Consider the following 27,963-nt stretch of genomic DNA (forward strand, 5'->3'; position numbering starts at 1 on the left):
GCAAAACTGTTTCATCATCAAACCCTATTGATTTTATTTTTTTTTCTGGGAGCTTTCTGCACACTGTTCTAACAACGCAATCCTGACTTTGCACATTCCCCTTTAGTAACGCAATTCCAATTTGAATCTAGCTCCTTCTCTACCCCACATAGGAATTCATTCCCCTTCCCCATATTATTTTAGTCAATATAATTACACTAGAGGGAAATTTATCAATGTGGGTGCTTTGCAGTTCAGTACAAGGTGCAGTTCAGCAGCACGCCATCTGTGGTGGAACGCAGCTAAAGCCATTTGATATTCTTACATGAAGTGGGCACCTGGAACTAGAGGTACGGTTTCAGCTGGCAGGAACGACAGAATCAGATTCACTCAGCTGTTCCCATAGTATCTGTTCTGCTCTGCAGTTCCAGCCACACTAAATCACATTTTGAAAACGAAGCAGTTGTCTCTGCAGAAGAGAGCTGCTCTCCAGGAGCAGTGCTGCCCCTTGCTGGGAGACTGTTTTGCATTCTGGGCAGTTCATGTCACAGCATGCAGACTCACACAGTACATTTTAAAGTCTTATTAAAATCCAGAACTCTAGAGTCACTTCCCTTCCCTCCTGTTTAGAAAAGGGTCATGAACCATTATTTGTCAGCCTGTAAGGCTCCTGATGCCCCTTCACAGAGACGATTTTTGAAAGCTGCTGTAATCAGCAAGCCGGGATCACCATGCTACCTTATTTCCATGGGCATATGAAGTACGGGGGTTTCCTGAGAGACAGAAAGCAAGACTGCAGAAGTTTTCACTCTATTTGCTCTACAATGAGAGGCAGTTTACATCCCGGCCTCGTGGAGTAAACAAGTGCTTTAGACATGGATTTAATCCAGCATGACACAACTGAGTGCAATGCTGAATGTTATACATAGATACAAAAGCCGAGATGACTGGAGGAATGTACACTAGAGAATCATCCCGAGCATTACATGGAGACATCAAGGGGAAGACCAGCACACTTCTCCTTCTGCACTTCCTTACTTCTGCCCTCCCTCACCAAACTGAACCCCCTCTAATAAGCATAGCTGCAGTAATGTACAATGAGAACCAAAAGCAGTAACCGTGGCCCCATATCCCACCAAAAAGCAGCTTCAGGGCAGATGTTCAGCTCTTGTGGTCAGGCGGCAGAGGGACGCAGCGTTCTGGGACTATGAGCTGTCCTTGCACAGACAGCAGCAAAGTAGTGATGCAAGAAGAGAGCAGCCTGGAGCCACTGCTCCACTTCAAACTGCTGATAAAAATCTACAGGGGCTTGACACTTTCCCCCAGCCCTTTGCACAGACCTGACAAGCAGGCTTAGCATGCGAGAACTGCAGATTAACATCAGCCTTGGACGGTATGGTACACCTGCTCTGTGCCCCTGCCCCCAGCTCCATGAGAGCATCCTTCCATTTTAGACCATGATGGAGGGGCTGCTGAAATGGAGGCCTCTGGAACAACAGCACTGCTACAGAGCACCTTCAAAACGCAATGTTTGCTGATTTTTTTCATAATCTGCAATAATCACATTACCCAAAGCATGGCACTTGAAACAAACCCAAGCGACTTGAGGCTGGTTCTTAAGGGGGAGCAGCTACAGCAGCTCCTGCCACCAACTGTTATATGCCTCTTCCCTGCCTCCTCCATAGGGCTGGTTCAGTGGTTTGTGTAGCAGCTGAGCTTGTATATTTTTATTTCCAAAGCCTTCACACAGTTTGCTTGTCAGAATGCAGCAATTCAGCTGCTGTTACCGGAAGCAGCTCAGGAGATTTTGACAGAGGCACAGGGCCAGGCACCTAATAGCAGGAATCGGTTCAATAGGTGCACCAAGGTAAGCTGTCCTCCCCTGTGAACGAGAGTTCCCTGACACCCACTAGTATTCAGGTCATAACAGAAAAAACGAAGTGACCACGCCAAAATCACTGCTGAAGACTGCAGCATGGGGTTTTTGACCCAAGATGGCCTAAATTCATATGCAGGTTTCATATGAAGATATAAATCTTGGTATCTTCTTAATTTGATCCTTCACTTACTGATTAGTACAATACTACAGTTTCAAGATCCATAAAAGAAGTAGAATGGAGTAAGAAGTGCTTTATGTTTTGGCAGAAGTATATGTGATCAACACAGACTGTCAAAAAGGAAAGAAACCAGCATTTCCCCCCCCACAACCTCTGAGCACTCTGCAGCACAGTTACACTGTCCAAACGAACCTTACAACAGGAACAGCCCTCCAGCACTTGAACGCATCCAGATTTTGGCCCTAGCATAGCCATAAAACACACACATCCTCATCTCCCCGTGTTTTAGGTCAGCTGTGTAAAAGGACTTTGGTACCTTATTTAACTACTTCCTCTCTGCTGCACAAGTCTACAATACCATAGGCTGTATATGACGGGTGAAAGGAGAACATGAGAGCCTGCACACAAAATCCAGAGGACTCTTGTTTTCCCTTAAGTGCTTCTGTGTATACGCAATCCTTTATGGATGTTCCCAAAGCACGCTCAGTTCTGCACTGAAAATGAGCATGATCACTTAATACTTAGGAGTAAGGACACATTTAGAACTCCAGGAAGCTGCTTGCAAGCATTTGAATAAGGGCTATTTTGCCTCTGAAACAGACATGTTTTAGTGAAGTGAATTTTGACAACAAATAGCAGGTCCCTGTTAGCGTGCCACGGTTTGGCTAAAAATCTTGAAAGCCTGACTTAAAAGTACTGTTCTCTGGCTTCAGATAAAAAGATCAAAGACTTGGAACTTAAAATAAGTTGTTTCTATACACACACAGTTTCTACTGAACAACTGACACACAGTAATGTGTTACTTCATGATAGTTTGTTATATCAAAGATCTAAATAAAGGAAAACCATAATGTTGTTCTGATAGGAGCTGGAAGCAGTGTGAAGAAATCTAAAAAATATCTCTGAAGTTTTAGGAGGCCAAATTAAAAGATCACGTAATGACAGCAGCCCCGTCTATGCCAAACCAAAGACACTTTTGGAAAGGAGGCGTGATGGCCACATGACAAACAGATCCAATTTGAGAGGTGACCCAGCTTCCTGATTCTAGGAACGAGCATGCAGTAAGTCACATCACCACCCACCCCTACAAGCTTAAAGTATCAGGTAACCTTAAGTCCATGGTGAACCGTCACCTGCCACAAAAACGACTACTACAAAATGCTTGTCTGCTGTGGTGCAATACGAAGATATTCTCTCCCTCCTCTGGCCTGGAAGGTAAGACGATGGCTTCCTATTAAAGTAACTCCATGTAACAGGCTGCCAAAAGACACTGTGCTAAACTGGACAGCTGGGCCAGCTATGAAGATCCCTGCATCTGCCAGGTGGGGCCAAGGAGCCTGAGGGCAGAGGATGATAGTGATGGAGTCTTGGCAAACAGGAGCTTCTCAACCATTCCAACACTATTTCACTTGTGTTTTTTCCTGTAGGATGAGACAGAAAAGCATTTGCAGTTTTGGGCACTCCTAGGACTTGGAGAGCACACATTAAAGCGGAGCCATGGTCAGCCTGCTGAAGCAAGGATATTCTTGCTGCTTGCTCTCTCCAGAGACAGCAGGGCAGGGCAGAGTGCAGCTGAGGAAATACTCTACATTAAAGTTCTACTGCTTCAAAGACAACTACAGCATAAAGTACGGAGCAAATATGAAGGACTTCAACATCCCTTGAGGGAATCTGCAGTCTCACATGCTGACCTCTGCACAGCTTGGGCAGTGGACACAGGATTTTGCACATTGTTCTCAGAGAACCTGCTAATCCTTGGTTAATAGGAAGACCTGCCTCATCTGTGGGAGATTTTGGCAATATGCCCATTACCCCATCCACAAGTTTTTCTGTTTCCTCCAAGGAAAGGTGCAGATGTAGGCCATCCATACTAAAGAACAAATACCTCATCACAAGAAAATACTGGAAAACACAGGGCTTCCTCTGCATCTCTACGCTGTTACAGTGTACTATTATTAGCAGGCACAATGCACTCAATGCTTCCAAGAAGCCAGAAACTCCTGGATGTGCACTGTAATGACTGTACCTGCACTTACTTACATTACTTACAATGACAAGTCCTGCCATTGCAGTGAGGATGGGCAGCAGCATAGTGCCTTCCATGGCAAGCAAAGAAAACAAAGCGTCCGCACAGTCTGAAAACTTAGGAGGGCACCCCCGCAGCACGGCAGGGAACGGAGGCAATCTATCTATGCTAACACAAGCCCAGAAGCCAAAACCCAGCACTCTCTCGATACCAGCTGGTGGATTCTGAGCATCCATAAATTTCTCAGATTTTCTGCACAGATAAATTGGTCTTCAGAGTTTAGTAAAGCTGAAGAGCTGTACCAGGAAAAGCTTGCTGTTGAATACTAAACAGGACAATCTGCAACAAGCCATATCCCCAATTCCTTTTGAAGGCTGAGCATTTACAAGCCACACCTAAACGCTGGGAAAAGGCCTGTCACTTCATATGGTCCCTCTGTATAGAAGAAGTGCACTCTTACACATTCATGACAGCGCTGCACAAAAGAACAGCAACAGAAACCACAGAACATGAAACACCGTTATACCCTGAAAGGTAGAGCACTACAGTCTATCCTCCTGCCTCCATTCAGGAGGACAAGACACAGAAAGGACCTGTGTGAGATGCCCTCAAAGGTGGACACAGGCAGCCCCACAAACCAGAGGAACTACAACAGCCTGAGCCCCAGATGGCTGTCAGCCCTTCTTGGACCAGCAGGAGGGTAGTTTGTACACCAGCACAGAGGAGAGGAGGGAAAAACCCACAACGCTAAGGTCATACACGCTGTAGCTTTATTAAAGACAAAGTATTACGTTATATTTCTACAGAAACCTGGAATCCAAGGAAGGCTGGGGCCATCACAAAAGTCCATGAGAGGACTGGAAGCTGAATATGTGGGAACATGTTGCAGACAGGAATTTGGTTTTAAAGTGCTGCTACTGCAAACCTGGTCTCCAGGATCTGTCATTCAGCACAAATGACTCGGAAAAGTAATCAACGCAATAATGTCAGCACACTCTGAAAAGCCTTGAAGTTTTGTGCTGGAGATGCAAAAAGCGTGAACGCATTTGTAAAAATGGTTAGAGAGAGAAGGCTTCGGCATGTCAAAAAGACTGTGAGCATGTTTTATGGATGAACATGTTGGCTGCCCTTTCTGTTGAACGGGCCCTAGAACCCTGAACCAAGGACAATCATTATCACAAATGCTGACTTAGAACAGATTTGTACTTCCCATTTCCTAAGCCACCACATCACAGAGAAGGAAAGATGGGCAAGAATGCCTTTTGCTTCCAAGAGACAATGCGCTACTGCCCTGAAATGAAGCAAGACTAGCCAAAAGTCCACACAGCTGGGAAAACTGGCAAGGACTGGTATTGATGACCATGGACTAATTCCAACTGAGTGCTTTTTTTAGTCCTTGCCAGGCTATTCTGGCTACAAACAAGAATCAATTGCTTCACGCAGATCAGTGCTAAAGATATTTCCCCTGCTTCTGAAAGGTTAGCCCCTGCAGACTGAAGAAGTCTGCCGATGAGCAGCTGATCTGGTCATGCCTCAAGAGGAAACTCCACGGGTGCTACAGCACCTTGTGAGCTCGTGGATGATCACCAGCTCTCAGCAAGTCCCCGAGATCTGCATGTCTATATTCGCGGCTGACACGGTAGAGTGGGCCACACAACCTTCACTGAGCACAGCAAAAGAAGATTATTCTTCCTGTAGTGCATCAGCACCAGCCTTGATGGTGAGTTAAATTGTCTTCTGTATAATTAGCACAACAGGCAAGATGTACCTCTGCGCCACAGAGTGTATTAGAGACCTCTATCTCAGATTAACCCACAGCATTCTTTGTATGAAACCAAAGAATGTAAGTCCTTGTGTGATCTACTCCTAATTGAACTCCATAGGGCTGGTGCCAAGCCCTCTTTGTGAGGAAGCCACCGGCTGGCCACAAATCCACCCTTCAGAGGGGCTTTCCCAAAGGCACTGCATCAGTCCTGAAAGGAAACAAAAGGTCTCAGTTTAGCACCATTCTGCTGCACACCTCCAGAAACATCCCTCCCCACGCAGGGCAGCAGCTCAGCTCTCCAGCCCTACCTAGGGCTAGAAGCTGCAGCACGATGGCACCCGCGGCACGCAGGAGCTGGGGGCCAGTGCCGTATTTCAGCAGCGCTTCTGACCCCCAAGAGCGCTACTAGCCTAAACCCCACCTACACGTAAAGCTACAAGGAGGGAGGCAAGACTCAGCTGTATGTGGGCAGACAAATGTACAGCCATGCCTGCTACCCCAGCAGCAGCTCTAGTTCAAGGGAGAGATCTCACCACCATGGAAAGTGGAGAACTAATCCCTGGTACGGAGAGGTGCACCACTCAAAAATCTGTACCAATTTTTTCATCATGAAGTATAAACTTCTGGACCTTAGATTAGAGGTTTTAGCAAAATACAATACTAAAGAATACAATTTTAAATTTCAGAGTCTTCCTGAAATATTCCTGAAACCAACAATTCACTGTTCTGATATACTAGATAGACTGCACTTGGAGTGGAACAAAAAATCCCACCTTTTAAAGGTTTATCTAAAGGGCTTATTAATATTTAACAGGGCACTAGTGTGGCAGAGCTTAGTGAAAACAAGCAAGATAATCCAGTTTCTCCTAGGACTTGGCCAAGGCAGTTTAAGTTTAACAAAGGGAGGGATAAGGGGAGCAGTTCCAAGCACCACATACAGGTCAGGTCAGGAGAAATTAAACGAAACGTAAATGATAGTGCAAGAAGGTGGGTAAGAAAGCAATAAAGCACGTTTAGTGCCAGTGATACTTGCTAAAACAAAAGCTTTTCAAAACGGAGAAGGCAGCTGCCATTTAGTAGCTGCTGGGTTAGTCACATTTTCAGGTTACACTACATTTCCTGCATGTACCTCCACCACAGGAGGATGCCTGTCCTTTAGCATCAGCCACCTGTATCCATGCGGACATCCCTCCGGCCCCAAGCATTACTGCTGTTCAGAGAGCTCCTCCCTGCTCCAGTCATCCCATTTCCATGGGTGCTTTGCTCCTCAGGGGTGCAGCAATACAGGGGTTCCCACATCCCCACCCAGGGCTCAAAAGTGAGTATTCAGAAGTGTCAGAAGAGGCTTAACAAACCCAAATCTCCCAATTTCTGAAGCACTACACTAATTTAAAGGGTGCATAAAGGGGCTGGGGTAGACCTCACTGCTCCTTCTGATTGCAATGCAGCTCACCTGGTCCTCCAGGTCCACTTCACAGAGCTCCTCTTTGCACATGCTGCTCTCCACCTCGGCCAGTGTGTCCATTTTCCACCAGGCTCTCCCAGCTCAGGAAAAATTTCTCTCTGTTCCCCAGATGGCCTTGCAAAGAAGCTAGAAAAGCCTCATGGGCTGCCAGTGATTTCTCGGGCTTGCTTTCCCTGAACAGCTTTTCCCAACTGCTGGTAAAAACCCTAACACGAATCCTGGTTGGAAAACACATGTTCCAAGCTTGTCCCACCGCAGACTATGTCCAGAAGAACAATTTGAACAGAAGGCTCAGAGTACGCTTCATGTTTTCACTTACTACTTGGACACCATTGCAGCATCTTTTAAGGGTGAACAACCCACCATAAGCAGCCCTTTAAGATACTGATAGCTCCATGTTCTCTCTTCTCCAGGGCATACGTGTGTGCTCAGCCAAAGAGTTCTGTGCACATCAGATACTCAAGATGAGATCTCAGACTTTGCTTATGTTTGACATTAGTCAGGAAAGAAGAAATAAAGCTTGATGAGAATCAGGCAGGAGGTAAGTTTAAAATATGATTGAAATAAAAACCAGGACAAGGTGTGTTCATGTTAGATTCCTCTCAGGTCAAAAGGTATCGGTTTCAAGTTCCTGACAGTCAGCACCAACATAAGCACAGGAGAATGACAGACCCCATGCCACAAGTAGCCTGGTGCTGTTACACAGTGCACCAACAGCTCCACAGTGGGAGGCCCACACTGTAAAGCCACATGGAAAGCCTTGACACACCAGTGAGCAGAGATAAGTACCTTCAGATGGGACAGGGGGAGCTCACAAGCCCTTACCAGCAACCCCTCCTCAGAGAGCTGCCGACAAGTCATCACCACTACTACCCACAGAAGCAGCAGTACATCCGCAGCACTGCCTCCACGTGAGGTAGCAAAAGGCACCAGGAGATACTGCAGACTACAGCAGCTGACGGTCTTTGAGAAGATTCCACTATCACCTCAGGGTTTATTCTTTATAATGATTAATTGAACAGACATGACCAAACAGACTTGAAAAGGCAAGCTGTAAGATAAGCCAACAATCTAATGCAGTTATTTCTGCCAAGGCTTACACATGATGTTGGAAGAAGCCCTCCTCCCCCCACAAATGGGTTTGAGTTTCAGTCTGAACATACAGGCATCAATTCCAAAATCTAACTGATGGAAATTACAAGTTAATGTTGTGTAAGGTAATACTATAAAGTCTGACTGACATTTTATCATTGTCTTTAAATATCTGCCTATTTGCTTTAAATAGAATTACTACACCACTTCTTAAGGTCTCCTTTTACTACCTTGGTTTAAAATCTAGCCACCATTTCAGTCTGTGGGCTTCAGAGACAAAATAATCTAAAGAATAAACAGCTTGAATGCATACCAAAAATAACACCAGATATATTAAGAACAGTGTTCCATCCTCAGCACAACCTTCAGTGAAAATACACTTCCCTTAGCACATCACAGTATGTAAAAAGAAACGGCTTTATAAGGAAGTTGAGCTGCTTTTTCCAAGAAAAATCAACCATATATTTTCCCCCAAAACAGAAAGTGTCTTGTGAAAGATCATACAGTGGAATCATCATGTTGAAGCTGCTGAGATAAGCTTTACGATAAGCATTATCTTATTGTGAAACTGATCCCAACCTCACTTACTTTGAGTTAATTGCGTGTTATTTGTTATGGTTGTTATTGTTCTCCAACAGCTGCAGGCATTCTTCTTTCAAATTCACTCAACATGCATACTCATGATTCATGTTATTTTTAAGATTTCTGGACAGCACTCAAAAATACACAACCCACTCAGACAGGCTTAGCACACACTCTTCTGAGCCAGGCTGCTGTCACCTCACTGAGCTGGTACAGCAATAGCCAGTGGGCCCAGGTGTATCCGAGACATTAGTATATCCAGCAAGTTTGCTTTTAATTCTTATGAATATGTACGTACACACCCCGGCGTAAAAGTATTGCTTAGCCCACAACTGGCCTCTAGTTTCAAACAGGTTTAGCTTCTCAGAAGTTAACATTAGTTAACAATAAGTTAAGAAGTTAACAATAATAATTTCACACACTTCTCCATAGGATGACCTAATGTGAAAAGCTGGATTAAATTTACTAGAGCTCCTAGTTACCCAATTTCAAGAAGCAGTTTTCTCAATTCAGGAAGCTTTTCTTGTCCTAGACATCTCCATCTTGCATAAGAAGGATCAGAAAGCTATTTAAATTAGCAGCTGCATTTGCAGCCTCAGGACATAATGCAAAACAAAGTCTTTGGAGCATCCACGTAACCTAGAATAATGCTATACTACTTAAATTACTGATGTTGACTGGACAGGGTTAAACAACGGCTTTAAATAGCTCATAAAACATGAGCTAAATAACTTTATTCTTTCCCTCCCCACAATCACCAGAAAAACTTGGGGGGGGGGGGGGGGGGGCGGGGGGCGGGGAGAGGAATCACAACCAACTTTGCAGCTGAGGAGACAGAATGAGCTTTTAGAGAGACAGCAGAAAACTGCAACCCTTATAGTACATGCAACCACCAGCAGATACCAGGGCTTCTGCATCTAACTTCAGACACTGTCTCATCCTGAGTAGCCTTTGAAACGGGGAATAGGAAGAAGACAACACTTGCCTAATGAGGGCAGTGAGTCCTCATAATGTATGAGAAGAGACTTACAAAGAGATTCCCAGTTCAAGTTGATTTATTACTGAAAAGTGATGTGTTTCAGAAAAACAACTGACAAACCACATCAGCACAGGCAAAAAGCAAGTATGTTGCAATTACTGGGTTGCAGTCAAGTGTTGTGCAGGTGACAACAGCCACACTGTACTATGCTTAGGAAAAAGGAAGCAAGAAAGAATGACTGTGTCCCTTAAGCCCTGCTTGTTGGGCCAGACCAGATTATGTGACACAGGGGTGTTCTTTAGTTCAAAGGTTCATGAGAAGGTTGTGAAATCTCCTTTGACTTCCAGAAACAAGAATATAGTTGAGAAATACCCCACTGCCCCAGTTTCTCTCCCCAGTTACTAAACATATAGGAAGCCTTTATATAATGTATTGACACCAAGAATTCCATCTGCTTCCCGTGTTAACCCCATACTGGTAATAAAGAAAAAGCACTGATGAAGGTAGAAACCTCTGCTTTCCTAGGTTTTAAAACAAAAAAAAATTACACAAAAATACTGGTTTCCAGGTATTTCCTACTAGTATTATCCAAACCAATCCCCAGAACTCACCCTGCATTTCCTACCATCGCCCATCTTTGTTCCAGTACCACTTTCTCACAAAGCAGCCTTGTAAAATATTTCTTTCTTCAGAATCCTATACATACTGATCAGAAGTACAGCAAAACTTTATTCTTTGAATGAGGAAGAGCATCCAGACCCAGTATTTGGATATTTGCTTGTAAAACTTAATTTCTCTGGTTTTTTAACCTGTCTTCATATCTAAGAAGGGTAATGGTTTCATGTTAATGAAGGAGAAATTTAGGATGTATCAGGTTTCCTGAGGACACTATTTGTGCAGGACATATTCCACAGTAAGACCATCTCAGAAACAAGACGTAGAACAATCCAAAAGGATTTAATAATAATTATTTTAAATAAAATTCTATGGAGGAATTAACCTGCCTTGCCATGTCAGTATCGGCTTTACACTTGATGGCTATTAGAATAGCCTTGCTGCTTTTCCTGCTGCTCCTACATCTCTCTAGAGGCACCAGGATATATACTTTATCTCTAAAGTAGCAGTGAGCATAGCCATCAGTTTGGAAGACAAGAGGACAAACTACAAATCTCAGCGGGCATTTTCATTTGAAAACACCTGCAATTATGGCATCAAAGACTTCAGACAAACTGCCTAAGTGAGTATCGGTGTGAAAAATACCTCTTTGTAAACTTGAAACTAGAAGCACTGAAAAAGCATTCTCACCTGAACTGTAATCTTTCAGTCGCAAGTCCTTCACAGGTGTCCCATCAGGCCCTCGGAACGCATTGAGAATCTGCAGGAAAACCAAGATCCACTTCAGTCTCCAAAATCAAACCTCAAAAAGCAAAGCACTGGCTAACATCGATTTCTCTCTCCCCAAGACTCCGTTTCTTTCTAGGTTAACTCTGTTACAAACTAACACATTTTCCTGATTAAGTTCCAGCAGTAACAGAGAACAGTTTGTTGAGTTTTGGGAAGTATTTTGGGGGTTTGTTTAAATAAGCGAGTACCATTTACACCACAATTAAACTGTGCAAAGGTTTATTACACTTGTTTCAGCCAGACAGTTCACCTTTGATCCTTGTAAGGACAGAGATGTCTTACTGCCTTTAAGAAAATCAAAGGACCCAGGATGACTGTTCTGAGTCTTATCATCCTTTGATGGACAAAGTTTCTGCCATGAGTTCTCCAGTATTAAGTGTCAGAAGCTCTGGTCACCACAGCTAACCCTAGCAAAAACTGTTGCAATGCAGGGGTTCTCATGTCTGGAACTGCCACCAAAAAAAACCCAAACCAATTTAAAGTGGTTCCAATTAAATTTGGAAAGAGAGCTTCTTTCATCTTGTAGTCTAGATTATTTTTTGGTTTTTTACTAAAATCAGCAGTAGCAGCAGACACCTTTTCCATCTTTATAAGATCTCATATAAGCGATTTCAAGTAACTAAGAACAAACAAGGTCACTTAATCACTACATGTCTTCTGAGCCTAAAATATAACAACAAAGTAATAACAATAGTTGGTATATGTAAAGCAACAATGGAAGTAAAGCATGTTAAAAAGAGCTTGGTATCAAGGCTTTTAACCACCAACACCCCACATGTGACTCCAGAAAAAATTCATCACTTCCATGCTCCCCAAAAGCCAGAATAATCAGATACAAGATAACACTACAGTGACTCCTAAACCTGGATTTTCCCTTGGGAAAATGACAGACCACCTGAACTACATTAACCAGGCTTAAAACCAGTACTTTTAGCAACCCTTGACAGACGTTTTTGGATGAAAAACACCCCACTTACATCATCCTTTGTGGCAGTTTCAGGCACTCCTCCTAGCCGAATGAGCTTGCTTGGCTTCACATATTTGGGACAGGTCCGGTAATCTTGGTCCTTGAGTTCACACAATCAATATGTTTTTTACAAATGAGAAATGCTAACTCACAAGATACTTGAACAATAACAAAATAAAGCAGGGTATAACTCAAATGCAAAGGCCCATAAGCAGACTGGCTCAAATCTTTAAGCACAGCACTGTTTCAGATGCAGAGAGCTCTTGGAGGGCTAGTACTGCTAGCTTCATGTGCTCATTGAGTTGTACAATGGGATCTAGGCCCAGCAAAATAAAACGGGCAAATGGCCTCTCTCTGCTTTCCAGCAGTGGGAGATTCAAATCCAATAGCAGTTATTAACTCAGTAGTTATCACTACCCTCCGATTTCAAAGTTAACAAAAACCAAGTATGCATGAGAACAACTGTACTGTTCTGCACAGGTCCACCCAAGCCAGTAGCTTCTCTCTGGCAGTGCTCATAAGCAATGTCCAGGATAAAACAACAAAATTAGTTCTTGTTTATTCTACTTCCCCGCAACACCCTCCCCCTCTGTTTGGTCATTTTCAACGTGGAGACTTTATGAACCAGATCTGGTTCTACGTATTTAGCAATTCTCAACTGCTAAACTTCTCTAGAGAAGTATTTGTGAGATAGAAAAGTACCCATTAAAACAACCCAGAGCATGAGGATGATCTCAGAGAAGGATGGTGAATTAGGATAGAACTGAAGCGATGGGATACAAACAGAAGGCTCCTTCCCAGCTCCTTCCATTCTTTGGCCAACATGTGTTTAGCAGAAACATCAATTGACAAAACCACTTACCTGAAGGCTCTTATAGGGCCTAGAATCTTTGCTGGGTTTTCCTTCTGAAAAGGACTTGCCATGTTCATAATCAAACATCTGATGCCCTGGCAGCCGGTGATCCACATCGCGATACTCAATGTTTCGGTAGTCAGTATCTTGCCTTCCAAGGAAATCCAGGCCACCTTCACCCTTTAACCCAAGATCAGAATCGGATCTTTGCTGCTCCCCCCCAGAAAGCTGCTGCTGTTGCTGCTTGTTAGCAAAGGTCTGAGGTTGCTCCTCTTGGTCCTGAAGAGTAGGAAGAGGTCCACAGCTATTTTGGAAATTGTGCGAAGTGTCGTCTTCGAGACTCAATCCAAGGGATTCCTCTTCTCTGGCTGGTGCTTCTGAATGTTGAAATTCTCCTTTTTGGCTACCAAAGGGAGCTCTATCTAGACCAAGTGTAGGCTCCTCTCTCTTGCTGGTGCTTAAACCAGAGCCCTCTCTCTCTGCTAAAGGTACAGTAGATTGGTTCCGCCTAAAATCTACAAGGCTTTGATCCACAGGAGGCATTTCCCTGTCTGAAAAATCCATAGGAGGAGCCACATCTCTGCTCCTAAAATCCTGATCAGACCGGGACCTGTGCCTATTTCTGAAGTCTGACGATGGTGCATTTCTGTTTCTGAAGTCCAAATCAGAGGTGCCCACACCCCTGAAGTCCAAATCAGGTACATCCCTGTTTCTGAAGTCTGAATAGGAATGCTCTCTGCCCCTGTAGTCTAACTCAGACACATCTCTTGCCCTAAAGTCTGAATGAGATCCATCTCGACCTCTGAAGTCTAGATCAAAAGACCCCCTTCCCCTGAAGTCTGATGGAGGTTCATCTCTGCCCCTGTAATCCATATTGTGTGCTTCCCTATCCCTGTAGTTCATACGGAACGTCTCCCTGTTCCTGTAGTCCACTGAAGGAACGTCCCCACCTCTGAAGTCCATAGGTGGTCCTTCTCTCTCCCGGAATTCTCCAGAGTACATATCCCTGCCCCTATACTCAGAAGAGGGTGGCTCCCTGCCTCTGAAATCCATCTGAGACTCATCTCTGCCCTGGAAGTCAGATGGTGGAAAATCTCTGCCCCTGAAATCATGGTGCCCCTCCCCACCTCTGAAGTCACTACGTGGTCCATCTCTAGCTCCAAAGCTGAAAGAAGGTTCCTCTCTGTTGGCAAACTGAGGATTGAGGAGGCCTGTGAGTGCCTGGATATCAAAAGGAAGTGATTCTCTGCCAGAGAAGTTGCCAGAGTGTCTTTCTTGAGCAAGACTATCAAGGGAAGGAGGATATTCCCTGTTCCACCCGGGAGCAAACCTTTCTTCTTGGCTCCCACTGTAGAAATAAAGACAGTATTATTCATAACGTGCTTAGAGTCTGAAATCTACACAGCAGCACATTCTTCTCTAAACTTTTATAGAGTTGTGTAAGAGTCTAAGATCCGCAGAAGATATTGATGTTTGGCAGTTTAAGATGAGGCAGCATACGACAGATGTGAGAAAGTAAACTTGGGTGCTCCCATTTCAGCACAATTTTCCAGAAGCACTCAACAGGGAATACCTGCAATATTAATGGGTTAATGATGGTAGCAATCCACATAGTCCTGCACTGCACACAGCTCTGCAGCTGTTCAAGGTTCCATCAGCTGGTATGTTTGTTCATTAGCATCACCAGCACACACCTGTGAGGAACCGCTTGAGCTTAAGCTCTCTGGGCAGCATTAGAAACAGCTAACTTACCACATCCTCCTGAGGCACATAAAAGCAGAGGTTACCAAACATGCTCTATTAACATACTACAGAGATTCATTTAGGCTTCCTTGTGCTGGAGTCTAAACCAGCAAAATGCTGAAAGCTATCAGTTCAGACTTCGAGGATGCCTCACAGGAATATGCCAATAATCAACATTCAAGACGGTCCTGTGCTCGTGCCTCCAGACTGGCTGTTTACATTGATGTTACAACACTATAGCTATCAGGTCTCCGACACCTGCATAAAACCACTCAGAAAATGGCTTTCCCTTAAGACAGGTTTTCAAAACCCAGTGAAGTATTTTCTTTTGGTTTGGTTTGTTTGGGGTTTTTTTTGTTGTTTGGTTGGTTGGGGTTTTTTTGAGATTGCGCTGCCTGATTTTTCATCTAAGCAAGGCTCCAATACATTTTCAAAAATACGGAATAATAAAATATCAACACATTTCAAAATAACACCAAATGCTACCCAAATCAGTGGACATTTCCTTAGCAACTACAGCAAGTCATGGTGTTCTTTGAGTTTCACTACAGAATCACTCACCAACAGAATGCAATGTGACTTTTACACAGTTAATCAAACCATATACAGACTTCCTAACCTACACACCCCTGTTTCACTACCATGTAGAACAGTAATTAGAACTTGGTTCAAGATTAGAATTACCCACCCAATACAGTAAAGAACGATGCCAATAAAATCCACTTAAAAATCAGAACCACCACACTACTGATATAATCACAAAACACAACCACTCCCTCATCAATACCATTAAGACATGTTTTGGAGGATACTGTTTCTTGTAGCTCAGATGCAACGAGCTTTCTCAAAACATTACAGTTGGACAATTATTTGAAGTATTCCTATTGCAAAAATGGAAGGTATGCCATGAGGAAGTACCTTTGTCATGCTGCTATTCAAGTAACTGAGGTGGACACGTGAGCAAAGGATGAAAGAATTATGAACAACAGAGGAAAACCCTAGCTTTTTGTGCCTCCATTTTATTTTTTTATATATATATACAGAGAGCCCTCTTGCAAACACAGGGCCTAGTTACAACCAGAGGAATATAAGCTAAGAAAAATATCATGCTGTGCAGGTCAGTTGCATACAGATCTTTAGAACAGTTCCAGTGACATTCAAAAACATCTTATGAAGGAGTATCACCAAGAACACGGGGATATGTAATCCACTTAACCTTATGGAGAGAGCTGAACTCTCAAAAATTTTCATTAAGTTCTGTGTGCAATGAATGTGCCGGTATTTCTGAAGTTAAGGGAAGCACCATGGTTGAAAAGAATCAACATCACATTAGGCACTTCTCTTCTAGGACTTAACAGCACACAGCACCAAAATCCACGTGGCATATCACCTTAGCTTACAACAGCTGAACTAAGTATTGCTAGAAAAGGTGGTGTGCAGAAGAAATAGAAATACTAAAAGCAGCTGCTTAAAAAAAAAAAAAAAAAATTAAAAAATTCACAGAAATGCAGGAAGTTACACTGTCACTTAACTTGCCTATTCTTTGGCAATCACACCTCGTTCCACACAGATCTCGGAACTTTTACCAATATAGCATGCTTACAGGAGAATGCACAGAAATATTGACAAACAGAAAGATCCTATGGCTTATTGTATTTCAGAATGTTGTGAAACAAACTGTACATTCAAATGCTTACCGAAAAGACCCCATTCTGTTGCCTTGTCGATGGTCTCCCCACATTTTGATCTTGTCTGGTATGTTTCCAGAAACAGTTATTTCACTCTAAGAACACCAAGACTGCACAACCTGTTGAATAAATAATGTGACAATAAGCCACAAGGCAAAGAATACGTATCACCTAAGAGAAACACTGCTGGTCAGAAGAGGCACATGTAATGTCTGATCAGGATCCACAAATACAGAAGACCACATCCAGACATTAATTGCTGCATTTCACCATGTTCAAATTTGCAAGCATCAAACGACTTCCAAAATCAAACTGTCAATATGGGTGGGCACAATTTGATATCTGCTTTGATTAACATAAAGCTTTCCAACATATTGTGCTGTCTGACACTATCCAGAGTGCAGCCAGAAATGTGAGAATGCCACAATCTATAAACAAGGACCGTTGCCGAACAACGGTTTGTAATTAATGTTTAATCCAAACTATTTTTGCCAAAAGCTCTTTGCTATTCAGGAAACGATCACTACTACTGGTCTACTATGGCTACCTTCAAAAGAACACAGATAACAGAGCAGGCTTTGCCAATAAATCATTACAGGCACTGTTCTCCAATACTGCCCTCATCAAGCTGAGCGCTGCAAATAACACTTCCCTCAACAGAGATCTAAAATTTCATCCACTTCCTCCCACCAGCAGAGAAGGTGAGGACTTCCTGGAGATTGACAAAGCCAGTACACAAAATGGGAGTCTTTCCCCCTCAGAAAAAGGTTGCAGCAGAGCACAGAACAAAATGAGGTAGCTAGCAACCTGATGGCCTCAAACCTGCTGTGGCTAATGCAGTTGCAGCAGTTCAGGAGGGCTGCCATGCACCAGACCAAGGTTAGGAGACCTGGGGCTCACATGCTGCTACAAAGCAGCTCAAAAGCAGGATTAAACTAACTGCAGTGGTCAGTGGCACAGAAGACGGTACAGACAGCCATCACCAGGCCTGCCTAGAGCAGCTAATGTTGAAGAAAAGCACACAAGATCCTGTTTCTTCCCACTTCCAAAGGTCAGTGCTGCCATACGGGTAGCAGGTCAACAGAGCAGGTCATGACAGACCTCACAGGATTCCAGATGACGCTGCTGGCAGCTGCCTGCGCCAAGGAGCTAAAGGGAGCTGTCTCATCAGGAGGGAGTACCTGCTCCTGCCAGGGCCCATCAGCAGCCAGCGAACACTCACATGGGAGCTGGGGACAGCAGGGCCCGGCAGGTTGCAGTATGCAAGGGCGCGGAGGCTGATGAAGGCCACCTGTACAACCACCACTAATCCATCTGCTATAACGCCATTTCTAAAGAAACAGGTTCAGTTGGCCACTCGAGCCCAAGAGCAGTTGTCTGCTCACACTTTACATGGCTCTCAATGCAACAAGCATGTGCCTGGTCCCAAGGATTTCCTCCATAAGCTCTATCATATTTTCTTTCTTGAAGGAGAATCTAAGAGAGCTGATACTGCACCTTCCACAGAGAAGACAGGTGAACAGAGATGGTTATGGCAGTCACCATTACAGTTGGCTGTCATCAGCTAGTCCTTTTATCTATGATCTTTTGCAGCCTGCAGACATCTGCAGACCTGGTGTTTTTCATTCTTCCCTTTTGGATTTCCTCCCGCACTCCAGTTCTCATTAAGTCAACAAGCCTACCGCTGCTTTTTAAAAAAATAAAAACCCCTTGCCAGCTGGGAACTGTTTGGACATAATATTCAAATTATCAGACAGATCAAAAAATACCATTGGATTGATATCAGGCCTGGCATGGATCAGCGGAGCCATGCAGCAACATTCACGAGTATGAGGTCATGGTTCAATAACACAGGCAGCAACTGTCCAAAAGTCCCCTGTCCAGCCTGATACGGTTTGCTCCCTCCACAATGCCTTTGGCAACGTGCAACATGTTAGTAGTGCCAGCTTGTGCTTTTCTGGGCCTACACCACAGATGACCCTCCAAAAAGAGTTATATTTAACCCAGGTCATTTCAGCAATATGGTTTACTACACAGCTCCACAAAACAAAGTGACAGCAAACTGCAGGACAGGGACAGAAACTTCTTAGGCTGGCTTCCACCAATGCCAAAACCTCCTGAAGGTACGCTCTGCTACAGCTGCTCCAAAAGATGCATGCTGTGATGAGACGCCATCAGGATTCACCCTTCTGCCGCGGGCAGGAATTGCCAGCTCGCTCGGCTCCCACCTCCCTGCTTGCAGACAGATGCTGGGAGACAGGTCTGAGTAAGGCTGTTTGCCAAAGTTGCACCAACAGAGCCTGGGGCTGGGGCCAGGCCAACAGCAAAGCACAGCAAAAAGTCACCCGCAAGTGCTAGGAATTGTGCGTCAGTTAGTTTTGCCATAGTTCAGTCACAACCATGCGTGTGAAGGAGACGGCAACAAAGGGCATTTCAGAGTGACACAGTAACACAGCCGCAGAATGCACAATGTGGTCCAGTTACTCACAGAGCCTGGATTTAGGGTTTTTTAAGACAATAATTAGCTCTTACAATTATACTGAATATTCAGGAGCGCAGATATGCATTCTGAAAGCACGCATTATATTTCCGTCCTCCTGTCCCAACAAGCTCTATTTCCTGGTGGCAAAGCCCTGGCTCCAGTGAAGATACAGAAGGTACCTCTCAGAGGAGGGGAAGCTTTTCCATGGTCTTGGTTCCTCCAATGACCAGTGGTCCCGCAGCCCTCCCAGGAAAGACTGATGGAGCTCCAGATGCTCCCTGGCAATTACACCCAAGGACTTCCTCAGGACAGTGCCCCTGTCCTCCCCAGCACACCCAGCTCAGGGGGCATTCCCGATTCCATGTTCCAAACTGCATGTGCTGAGCCTGACAGCAAATGCTTTTGGTTCTCTTCTTTCAATTTACAGCATGCTATGGTAAAATAATGGCATTGTACATCAGAATCGTGCAACTGAGCCAGACTAAGAAGCTGGCCTTCTTAAGAACTAATTAAAGATTTCTGGCAAGGGGCACAGTGAGGAATGCCAGCACAGCCCTTGAGCATCTCCTCACCAACTTACACCTAACTTTGCACCTTGTTTTCCACATCTTGGGGGAGAGAGGAGAAATTAGTGACAGATTAAACAACGTGAAGTTTCAAAGAGATGCTATTTTCAGAAAAAATACTCTGATATTAACAGCTCGTCTCCAAATAGATGTTGCCAAGGCTGCCAAACTTGGTATTTATAGAGCATGAGGAAATCAAACACATAACTACACACAAGACTATGCTCAAAGAACAGAGGAAGTAATTTGCTGCAGAAAAACTTTCTGCACCCAGTTAAGTTTTTGTAAAGCTGAAGAAAGGAAAAAGCCTCTGTGAAATTCAAGTACTAGGAGGTACAAAAGAAAACGCTTCCCCAAGCTACAGAAACCACAAGTAGCCAAGAAAGCCAGTTATTTCCAATGTTAAAGTTGAAGAAGAAGTCCAGAAGAAATATCAAAACCATGTCACTGAAATTTGAAAGCAAAGGGAGAACCATTTTGGCTCTTCCAGGTGTCAGGGTGGAGGTTTTCACTTATAAAAGGGGATGTGTGTGCTTGTCAGCTGCACGATGCTTTTAAAAATACATATTAGAAACAGTCAGGCGATTTCTAAAGCCACACGCTCCCCCATTACTATCCTGACTGTGCCCGTCCCAAAGGATTTCACGAGCACATTCCCAAATGGGGAGTGCAGAGAGAAACTTTCACACCACCAACACCCTTGCTGAGATAGGAAAGTGGATTCCACCTCAGCAGCATTTCCAAAATCCGTATCACACACCAGCAACAACACCATATGCTTGTGGTGCCAATTGTTTTAAAAACCAAAACACAAGAGATCACTGTTATTACTCCCAGTAGTTCACGACCATTACCCAGCCCTCACCAGCCTCCAGCATGAGCTGGGCCACATCCTGCCTCCACCTAAACCTTTATTTACAGTCCAAAATCCTGTTTAGCCCATTGCCAGGGATCACTACCAGCTAACACACTCCCAGCACCAGCCCCGATCACCCTTCTCTCCACCCCAGCATGAATCCAGCCCATTTTTTGTCCACCCCTCTTAAAAACACAATTGTTCTGAGACAGTTTTCAGGGAAACCCGTATGACATGATGTGAGAGAAGCCCTAATTTTGATCAGGGGGTCAGAACAACTCAGAGATACCCAGAAACAACACAACCACGGACAATGCTACTGACCGCAGGCCCCAACCCTCGGCACAGCCGTGCAGGACACCCTGTGGCACTCCCGGATCGGGACCGGACCGAGCTGCCCAAACCCACGGCCCAAGTCCCTCTGGGGCCTGGGGCCGCGACAGGGAGCCTGTGCCCGCAGCCGGCCGGGAGCCCCACAGCCCCCAGCCTCGGACTAACCCCCCGTCCCGTGTGACCCCGAAAGAAACACACATCCCCTCCACCCCGCTGGGCTCCCCTGGAGAACCCCCCTGCTTCTCTCTCCCAGGCGGCTTCGGGAAGGGCACACACACCCCTCTCCACCCCGGGCAGCCCCACGGGGAGACCCCATCCCATCCCGGGAGACCCTCTAGCGACCCCCGCCCCGTTCCCCTCTCACGACACTAAGGGAGACACACACACGCCCCCTTATCCCTGAGGACACCCCAGAAACACCCCCTTCCCCCCTCCCCGTCCCACTCGGCTGTACGAGGGACTCCGCCCCGCCCCCGCACACCGGGAGCCGCCTCCGCTCCGCCACCCCGGCGGACCCCGGTCCGCGCGCCCCTCCCCAGGCAAAGCCCACGAGCCCCGCCCGCTCCCGCCGCGGCGGGCAGCCCCCTCGCGCCGGGCAGCCCCCCACGGCCGCCGCTCCTCCAGCGGGGCCGCGGCCGGGCCGGCGGGGCGGGACGGAGCCTCCCCTCACCTCCGCCGCCGCCGCTCCCGCCGCACCAGGCCCAGCGCAACGACGGCGAGAACCGGAACTTCCGCTCCCAGAGCCCCGCGCGCGGCACGCCGGGAAGCGCAGTCCTCCCGCGCCGGCCGCCGCACTACCGCTCCCGCCATGCCCCGCGACTGGGCCCGGCGGGCGGACTGCGCTTCCCGGCGTGCCCCGCGCGGCGTGCGGCCTGCCGGGAGCCGTGGCGGCGGCAGAGCGGAGCGGGGCGGGGCGGCGGCGCTGCCTACAGCTCCCGTGGGGCCGCGGGGCGCGCCCGACCTTGGGGCCGCCAGCCCGGCCCGGCCAGGCCGTGGGGGCGGTTCCCGCCGCGCCGGCTGCTGCGATGCCGAGGGTGCCGCGGCGGGCCGGGGCAGGGGCAGGGCGGGAGGCGGCCGCCCGGCGCCGGCGTCGACCCCCCCGCCCCGCCTAGGCCGTGTCGGGGGCTGCCGGGCGGACACCGCCGCCCCTGCGCCCGCCGCGCTGCTCGCACGGGCCTCCGGCGGCGACGGAAGGAGCCGCGAAGGTCGGTCCCGGTGCGGCATCCTTCGGGCCGGGGGCGGGTCTCGGGCCGGGCGCTTTCCCGGGGCATGTCGATGCTGCGGGAGTGGAGACTCGCCGGGCGGGGGGGCCGCACCGGGTCGGGCCCCGCACCGGGCCGCAGAGGGTCCTGGGGAGCGCCTCCTCGCGGGGGGCTCCGGGGCAGGGCGGCAGTGGGGAGCGGTGTAGCCGGCGGGGGAAGGACCGGGCGCCGACGGGGCCCTGCCTCGCAGCCCGGCGCCGTCCGGGGTGGTTGGGTTGTCACGGGCCTCGGGGGTCGGGGCCCGGCCCTGGGTCACCTGCCGGGCTTGGGCCTGGGTGCAGGCAGGGTGGCGAAGCACGGTGGGGAGCTGGGGCTCCATGAGCCTCCCCTGGCTGGTCTCGGGGGCATGGTGTCCCAGGCCAGCCTGCCTTCCTCTTGTTGTTTTCGCTCCTGTGTGGGTGCCCTGTTGGGCTGCCCCCCCCCCGCCCGAGGCAGGGAGGAAAGCGGGGGGGGGGCTGGAGGCACGGCTGGGCCCTGCCCGGGAGGGCTGACCCACCAGGCAGGGCTGGAGAGGGCACTCTGCTCGAAGGGGCTTACGCCATCTGAGCAGCCGTGGCCTCAGGAGGAGTGTCACTAGCCTGGTCTCAGTCACCTAATCCAGGCCAACGAGAGCCATAAAATCCGCCCTTTGTAAACACGAGGCCTCTGGGATCGTAGGTGTGCGGGCCCAGCCCCATCCAGGGCCGTCTCCCTTCCCCCTTGCTGCTGAGAGGCTGAGCAGCTTTCCCAGCGCTTGGGGGAAATTGGGGCCAAGCCTGGATGAAAGGTACCAGGCTTGGAGGGCTGGAAGGAGCGGGGGCCACAGGAGGGAGGATATCCTGCTGGATTAGAGCGGCTTTCCTGACGTCTCACCAGAGCTCAGTGCTGCCTGCTGAGCCAGCAGGATTGGGCCAAGTATGCTAGCATGGCCCCACTTGGGAGCGTAGAGTTTTAGGACCTGCTTTGTGGGTGAGGGAACAGAGGGGTGACACTGTGGATTGCATGCAGGTGTTGCCCCGAGGAATGGCTGCAGATGTCCACAGGAAGAAAGGCTGGGAAGTGCCCAACGGGTCCCTGGCACCAGGAGATGGGCAGCATGTGGAACGGTCTGAAAGCCCCACGCCGGGGCTGGCGCAGGGGACGGAGCCAGGTACAGAGCAGAGCTTGCTGTGGGGGTAGGCAAAGCAGGGGGAGGCTGGGGGGGAAAGCAGCTCCTTGTTCTGTGGGGTGTGCCCTCTGCAGCCCCATGGGCAGGGAGAGACGGGCCCACTGGCAACTCCCCACCAGCAGGACCCACACCTCTGGGTGCCGTGGGGTGAGGAGAAGAAAGCGGGTCCCCCCGTGCAAATCCCTGTCCCTTTTGCAGTCCACCCGCTGCCTCACCATGTGGGACAGGCTGTGGGACAGGATGGACACTGCACAGCCCGTTGTTCCCAGGGGCAGGACAGGAGGGAGCCATGTTTGTACACACCCGCTCCTATGAGGACTTGACGAGTCCCGAGGACGGGGCAGCCGTAGTGCGGAGCCCAGAGGAGAGGCAGGGGGAGCCAGCTGAGCCGACCAGCATGGAGCAGATCAGCAAGGACTTCAGTGAGCTGAGCACGCAGCTCACAGGCATGGCCCTTGACGTGGAAGAGGAGATAAGGCAGAGCAAGGAGGGAAAGCTGGAGCCATCCCCGCAGACCACCCGCCGCGACTCGGTGCTGTCGGGCAAGGAGGAGGAGGATGTGACCATGGATGCCTGGCGCATGCATCGGAAGCATGTCTTTGTGCTGAGCGAGGCAGGCAAGCCTGTGTACTCCCGCTACGGCTCTGAGGAGGCCCTCTCCAGCACCATGGGTGTCATGATGGCCCTAGTGTCCTTCCTGGAGGCTGAGAAAAATGCCATCCGGTCTATCCACGCAGGTACCGTCCTGGGGGGGGAGTGGGATGGGGTGTGTCATGGCCTGCCCAGCTGTGCCCCTGCCACTGTGGGCCACATTAGCTGTCCCCAGGAGCAGATTGGTTGTGGGCCACATTAGCTGTCCCCGGGGCAGATTGGTTGCTGGGGGGGAGAGACTGCAGCGGGGCACCGCCTTGCAGCCCCGGGGAACCAGGCTTACAGGTCTGTCCCTGGTTCCCCGGGGACTCCCTCCCAAGCAGATGGCTACAAGGTGGTCTTTGTGCGGAGGAGCCCTCTGGTGCTGGTGGCAGTGGCGCGGACCCGGCAGTCAGAGCAGGAGATTGCCCATGAGCTGCTATACATCTACTACCAGATCTTGAGCCTGCTCACTTGGACCCAGCTCAACCACATCTTCCAGCAGAAGCAGAACTACGACCTGCGCAGGCTCCTGGCTGGCTCTGAGCGCATCACTGACAACCTGCTGGACCTCATGGCCCATGACCCCAGCTTCCTCATGGGTGCCGTGCGCTGCCTGCCCCTGGCTGCCAGTGTCCGGGATGCTGTCAGTACCAGCCTCCAGCAAGCCAAGGCCAAGAGCCTGGTCTTCTCCATTCTCTTGTCGGGGAACCAGCTGGTGTCTCTTGTGAGGAAGAAGGATCAGTTCCTCCACCCCATTGACCTCCATTTGCTCTTCAACCTCATCAGCTCTTCTTCCTCCTTCCGGGAGGGTGAAGCCTGGACTCCCATTTGCCTCCCCAAGTTCAACTCCAGCGGCTTCTTCCACGCCCACATCTCCTACCTGGAGCAGGAGATGGACCTGTGCCTCCTGCTGGTTTCCACTGACCGCGAGGACTTCTTTACTGTCTCTGATTGTAAGCGGCGCTTCCAGGAGCGGCTGCGGCGGCGGGGGGTGCACCATGCTCTGCAGGAGGCCCTGCGCACACCCTTCTACAGCGTCGCCCAGGTGGGCATCCCTGACCTCCGGCACTTTATCTACAAGTCCAAGAGCTCTGGGCTCTTCACCAGGTGAGGCCCCCAGGGAACCATTGGGCCAAGGCCACAGCATGGGGCATGGGGCAAGCCTTCTCCATAAATCCCCTTCTCCAGGGGCTAATGGGGTGCTGTGTTCCTGCAGCCCTGAGATTGAGGCACCCTACGTGCACGAGGAGGAGAAGGAGAGGCTCTTGGGGCTCTACCAGTATCTCCACAGCCGGGCTCACAACTCTTCACGCCCCCTGAAGAACATCTACTTCACGGGCCCCCGTGAGAACCTCCTGGCTTGGGTAAGGGCCATCTGCAGGGTTTGGGTGAGCCCATCTTCAGTCGTGCGTGTCAGAGTAGGGAGGTGGTGGCACAACACAGCACCAGCTCCATCGTCCCCAGGGTGGCCCACAGCCTGTGCACAGTCCTTTTGGGGGTGAGCCTGCCCCCATGCACCCCTGTGCCAGGGAAGGATGGGCAGGGATAGCAGCGGGGGCTGGTGAGCTCCGGCACGAAGGGCAGCGCCATGCACTGTTGCAAACTCCCGAGTGCTGCGGAGAAAATATGCTCTGGGAGCAAACCCCGGAGTTTGGTCGTCCCACTGCTGGGCAAACCAGCTGTTTAGGGTACCCCACTGCCACCTCACTGCACTGGAGCCCCTGTGCCCATTTGTGGTAGCACATGGGGGAGGGTGCGATGCCAGCCCCAAGTGGGACACGGGTGTGTTCCCAGCGTGTACCCTGTTTCTTCATCCAGGTAACCAGCGCCTTTGAGCTTTACATATGCTACAGTCCCCTGGGGACCAAGGCTGGTGCCATCAGTGCTGTTAACAAGCTCATGAAGTGGATCCGCAAGGAGGAAGACCGACTCTTCATCCTCACGCCCCAGACATACTGACAGGCATCACCCAGGGTGTGGTGCCAGCCGGAAGAGCCCCCATTGTGCCGGGGAGCCCATCCCCCGGGGAAACCCGGGCCTGCATCCAGAGGAAAGGGCATGGTGGGACCCTAGAGCATGGGGAAGCCCATCCATGGGACTGTCCAACCTGGGTGTTAGTGATGGAGTGCACAACAGCAAGGGGAAGGGATGAGCAGGACTTTCATCTGCAGGCAGTGCTCCCAGCTGAGGGAGACTGTCCTTCCTCTGCAGCCCCTGACTCCATCCCGCGTTGTGGGGGTTCTGGAGCAGGGCTACCCGTACCCCAAGTTGCTGAAGGGGAGCTTAGCCCCTGGGTCCTGCTGCCTGTGCCTGTCTCCATCCTTCCTCTGCCATCCTGTGGCTGTGCTGGGGTGGGTGTCCCCAGGGGAGACATGGCAGCACTCAGGGGACCCCTATGCTGCTGTGCCTGCAGATGGTGGGTGATACCACCCAAACGGGGGACAGGGCTGGCCTGGGGTATGCACTGCTCCTCTCCCTGCCGTGGGAGAGCTGGCCCCCCCAAGTGCCAGGCAGCCCCTGGCAGTCCCTGGAGCTCTGCCCTGGCAGGTTTGTCCCCTTGGCATCTGTGTGAGCCTGGACCCTTCCCACCGTGGTCATGAGAAGGATGTCGCTGGGGCTGCTGGCAGGCCAAGTGGTGGGTCAGCCTGCCCCAGCTGGGACAGCAGGGTCCTGCCCACCTCCCCATGGGGACACAGAGCAGTCCCAGAGAGGGTTGGGGTACCGGGGGGCTTGTGGTGCTGGCTCCCGGGCAGCAGACCCTAAAGGGGCAGCTGAAGCGCAACTCTCTGGCAAACCCCCTGGCAAAGGGCCCTGGTGCCCCTCCCCAGCCCAAGGAGGGTTTTTCTCCTTGGCATGGGGGCACCTGCCCCCCAAACTCAGCCCCTCGAGCCAGCAATGCTGAGTTTGCTGCACAGGGGCCACCTCCTCTCCAGCCATCCCCAGGCACGGGTGTGGGGCTGAGCAACTGGGAGTGCTGTGGCACACCGGGCATGGCCTAGCCCCGCGTTTGGGCACTGCCAAGAGCTGGGACGTGTGTCCAGAGGGGCAGAGCCACTGGGGTGGCACCGAGTGAGCCGGGAGGGACCCGGCAGGGCTAGCGCAGGGACTCTGCTCCTGGAATTATGCTCCTGCCAGAGTGTAATCGCTTGTCTTTACTCATAAACATTATCTGGACCCTGAGTCAAGTCTTGTCACGTTCCTGTATGCCCGCGGGGGGGGGGGGGGGGGGGGGGCACGGCTGAGCTGGGGGGCGGTGGGGTCCCGGTTTAGGGATGGCGCAATCCAGCCGCGGTTGGGCAAGGCGGGGGCCGCGCAACCGCCGGCCTTGCACAAGGCGGCCGGAACGGGGCGGGGGGGGGCGGGGGCGGGGGCGAGGCTGCCCAGGAGTCCCTCCGCGCTGTGTCCGGTCCCTCCGCGCTGTGTCCGGCCCCGCCTGGGGCCGCAGCCGTGCGGGGAGAGCCCGTGTGCGAGGCTGGGCCCCGTCGCGGGGCGACCGGGCGCTCGGGGAGAGAATCCGCGCGGTGCGGCGGGACGCGGAGCGGATTCCTGCATCCCCGCAACCGGCAGCAAATCCCACCAGCACCGCGCTCCTGCCGCGGACAGCCCTGGCCGGCGGAGGGGGGAAGGGGACATGAGACAGAGAACGGGCGCAACAGAACTAACCGCCCCGGCTCCCCCGGTGGGACCCCCCGAACGCCGCCCTGGGAGCGACCCGCAAGCGCGGGGCCGGCGCGGGCAGCCTTGGGGAAGCCGCGATTCCGTGTGGCGGCGGCGGGACCAAGGGGTGCCGGGGTGCCCCGACCCCAGGCGCGCCCCCGGTGGGAACAGCTGCCTCCCAGCCGCAGGGACCCCCCGGCGGGCGCCCGGGCGGCTCTGGGCTGCGGGGGCAGCCGGGTCACCGTGCCAGCGCTGCGCCCCCGCCCTGGTCGGCGGCCCCGGCTCTCACCCGTGTCCCCCCGGAGCACCGTGCCCACCCGCGCTTGTGCCCCCGGCATGCCCAGCGACGCCCCTGAGCACCCGCGGGCTGCGTGTGCCGGTGCTTGGCCCTCGGGGAGCCCGGGGGCAGGGCCCGCCCCGGCCCGCC

At 50.3% G+C, this 27,963-nt stretch overlaps 2 protein-coding genes across 5 annotated transcripts in view; one reads left to right on the top strand and one right to left on the bottom strand.

Moving 5' to 3' along the window:
- Positions 1–21,571, bottom strand: part of RBM6 (RNA binding motif protein 6) — a 58,779-nt gene extending 37,208 nt beyond the window's left edge. For all 3 annotated transcript variants that reach the window (XM_037385689.1, XM_037385690.1, XM_037385688.1), the window contains exons 1-5: positions 21,508–21,571; positions 16,610–16,719; positions 13,179–14,517; positions 12,327–12,416; positions 11,251–11,320 (exon numbers count right to left, since the gene is read on the bottom strand). In XM_037385689.1, coding sequence (XP_037241586.1) covers positions 11,251–11,320; positions 12,327–12,416; positions 13,179–14,517; positions 16,610–16,653 — 1,543 coding nt within the window. In that variant the 5' untranslated portion in view covers positions 16,654–16,719; positions 21,508–21,571. The remainder of the gene's footprint in view (positions 1–11,250; positions 11,321–12,326; positions 12,417–13,178; positions 14,518–16,609; positions 16,720–21,507) is intronic.
- A 180-nt stretch (positions 21,572–21,751) lies between these two features.
- On the top strand, positions 21,752–27,059 carry MON1A (MON1 homolog A, secretory trafficking associated). Of its 2 annotated transcripts, XM_037385691.1 has the most exons (6): positions 21,752–22,042; positions 23,087–23,228; positions 23,516–23,983; positions 24,221–24,986; positions 25,096–25,243; positions 25,698–27,059. In XM_037385691.1, the coding sequence occupies exons 2-6, from the start codon at positions 23,102–23,104 to the stop codon at positions 25,836–25,838; spliced, it is 1,650 nt and encodes a 549-aa protein (XP_037241588.1). In that variant the 5' UTR covers positions 21,752–22,042; positions 23,087–23,101; the 3' UTR covers positions 25,839–27,059. The 2 variants fall into 2 exon arrangements, with proteins under 2 accessions (XP_037241588.1, XP_037241589.1); XM_037385692.1 differs by lacking the exon at positions 21,752–22,042 and having other exon boundaries at positions 23,111–23,228; positions 23,445–23,983.
- Positions 27,060–27,963: the final 904 nt, after the last annotated feature.

Source organism: Falco rusticolus, chromosome 4, assembly GCF_015220075.1.
Source record: "Falco rusticolus isolate bFalRus1 chromosome 4, bFalRus1.pri, whole genome shotgun sequence".
NCBI classification, from domain to species: domain Eukaryota; kingdom Metazoa; phylum Chordata; class Aves; order Falconiformes; family Falconidae; genus Falco; species Falco rusticolus.

Bases quoted from the DNA above. Each gene is read 5' to 3' on its own strand.
- MON1A (XM_037385691.1), top strand. From the start codon at position 23,102: ATGGCTGCAGATGTCCACAGGAAGAAAGGCTGGGAAGTGCCCAACGGG. The intron at 24,987-25,095 runs GTGAGGCCCCCA...GTGTTCCTGCAG, and splicing joins AGCTCTGGGCTCTTCACCAG to CCCTGAGATTGAGGCACCCT. The intron at 25,244-25,697 runs GTAAGGGCCATC...TTCTTCATCCAG, and splicing joins GTGAGAACCTCCTGGCTTGG to GTAACCAGCGCCTTTGAGCT.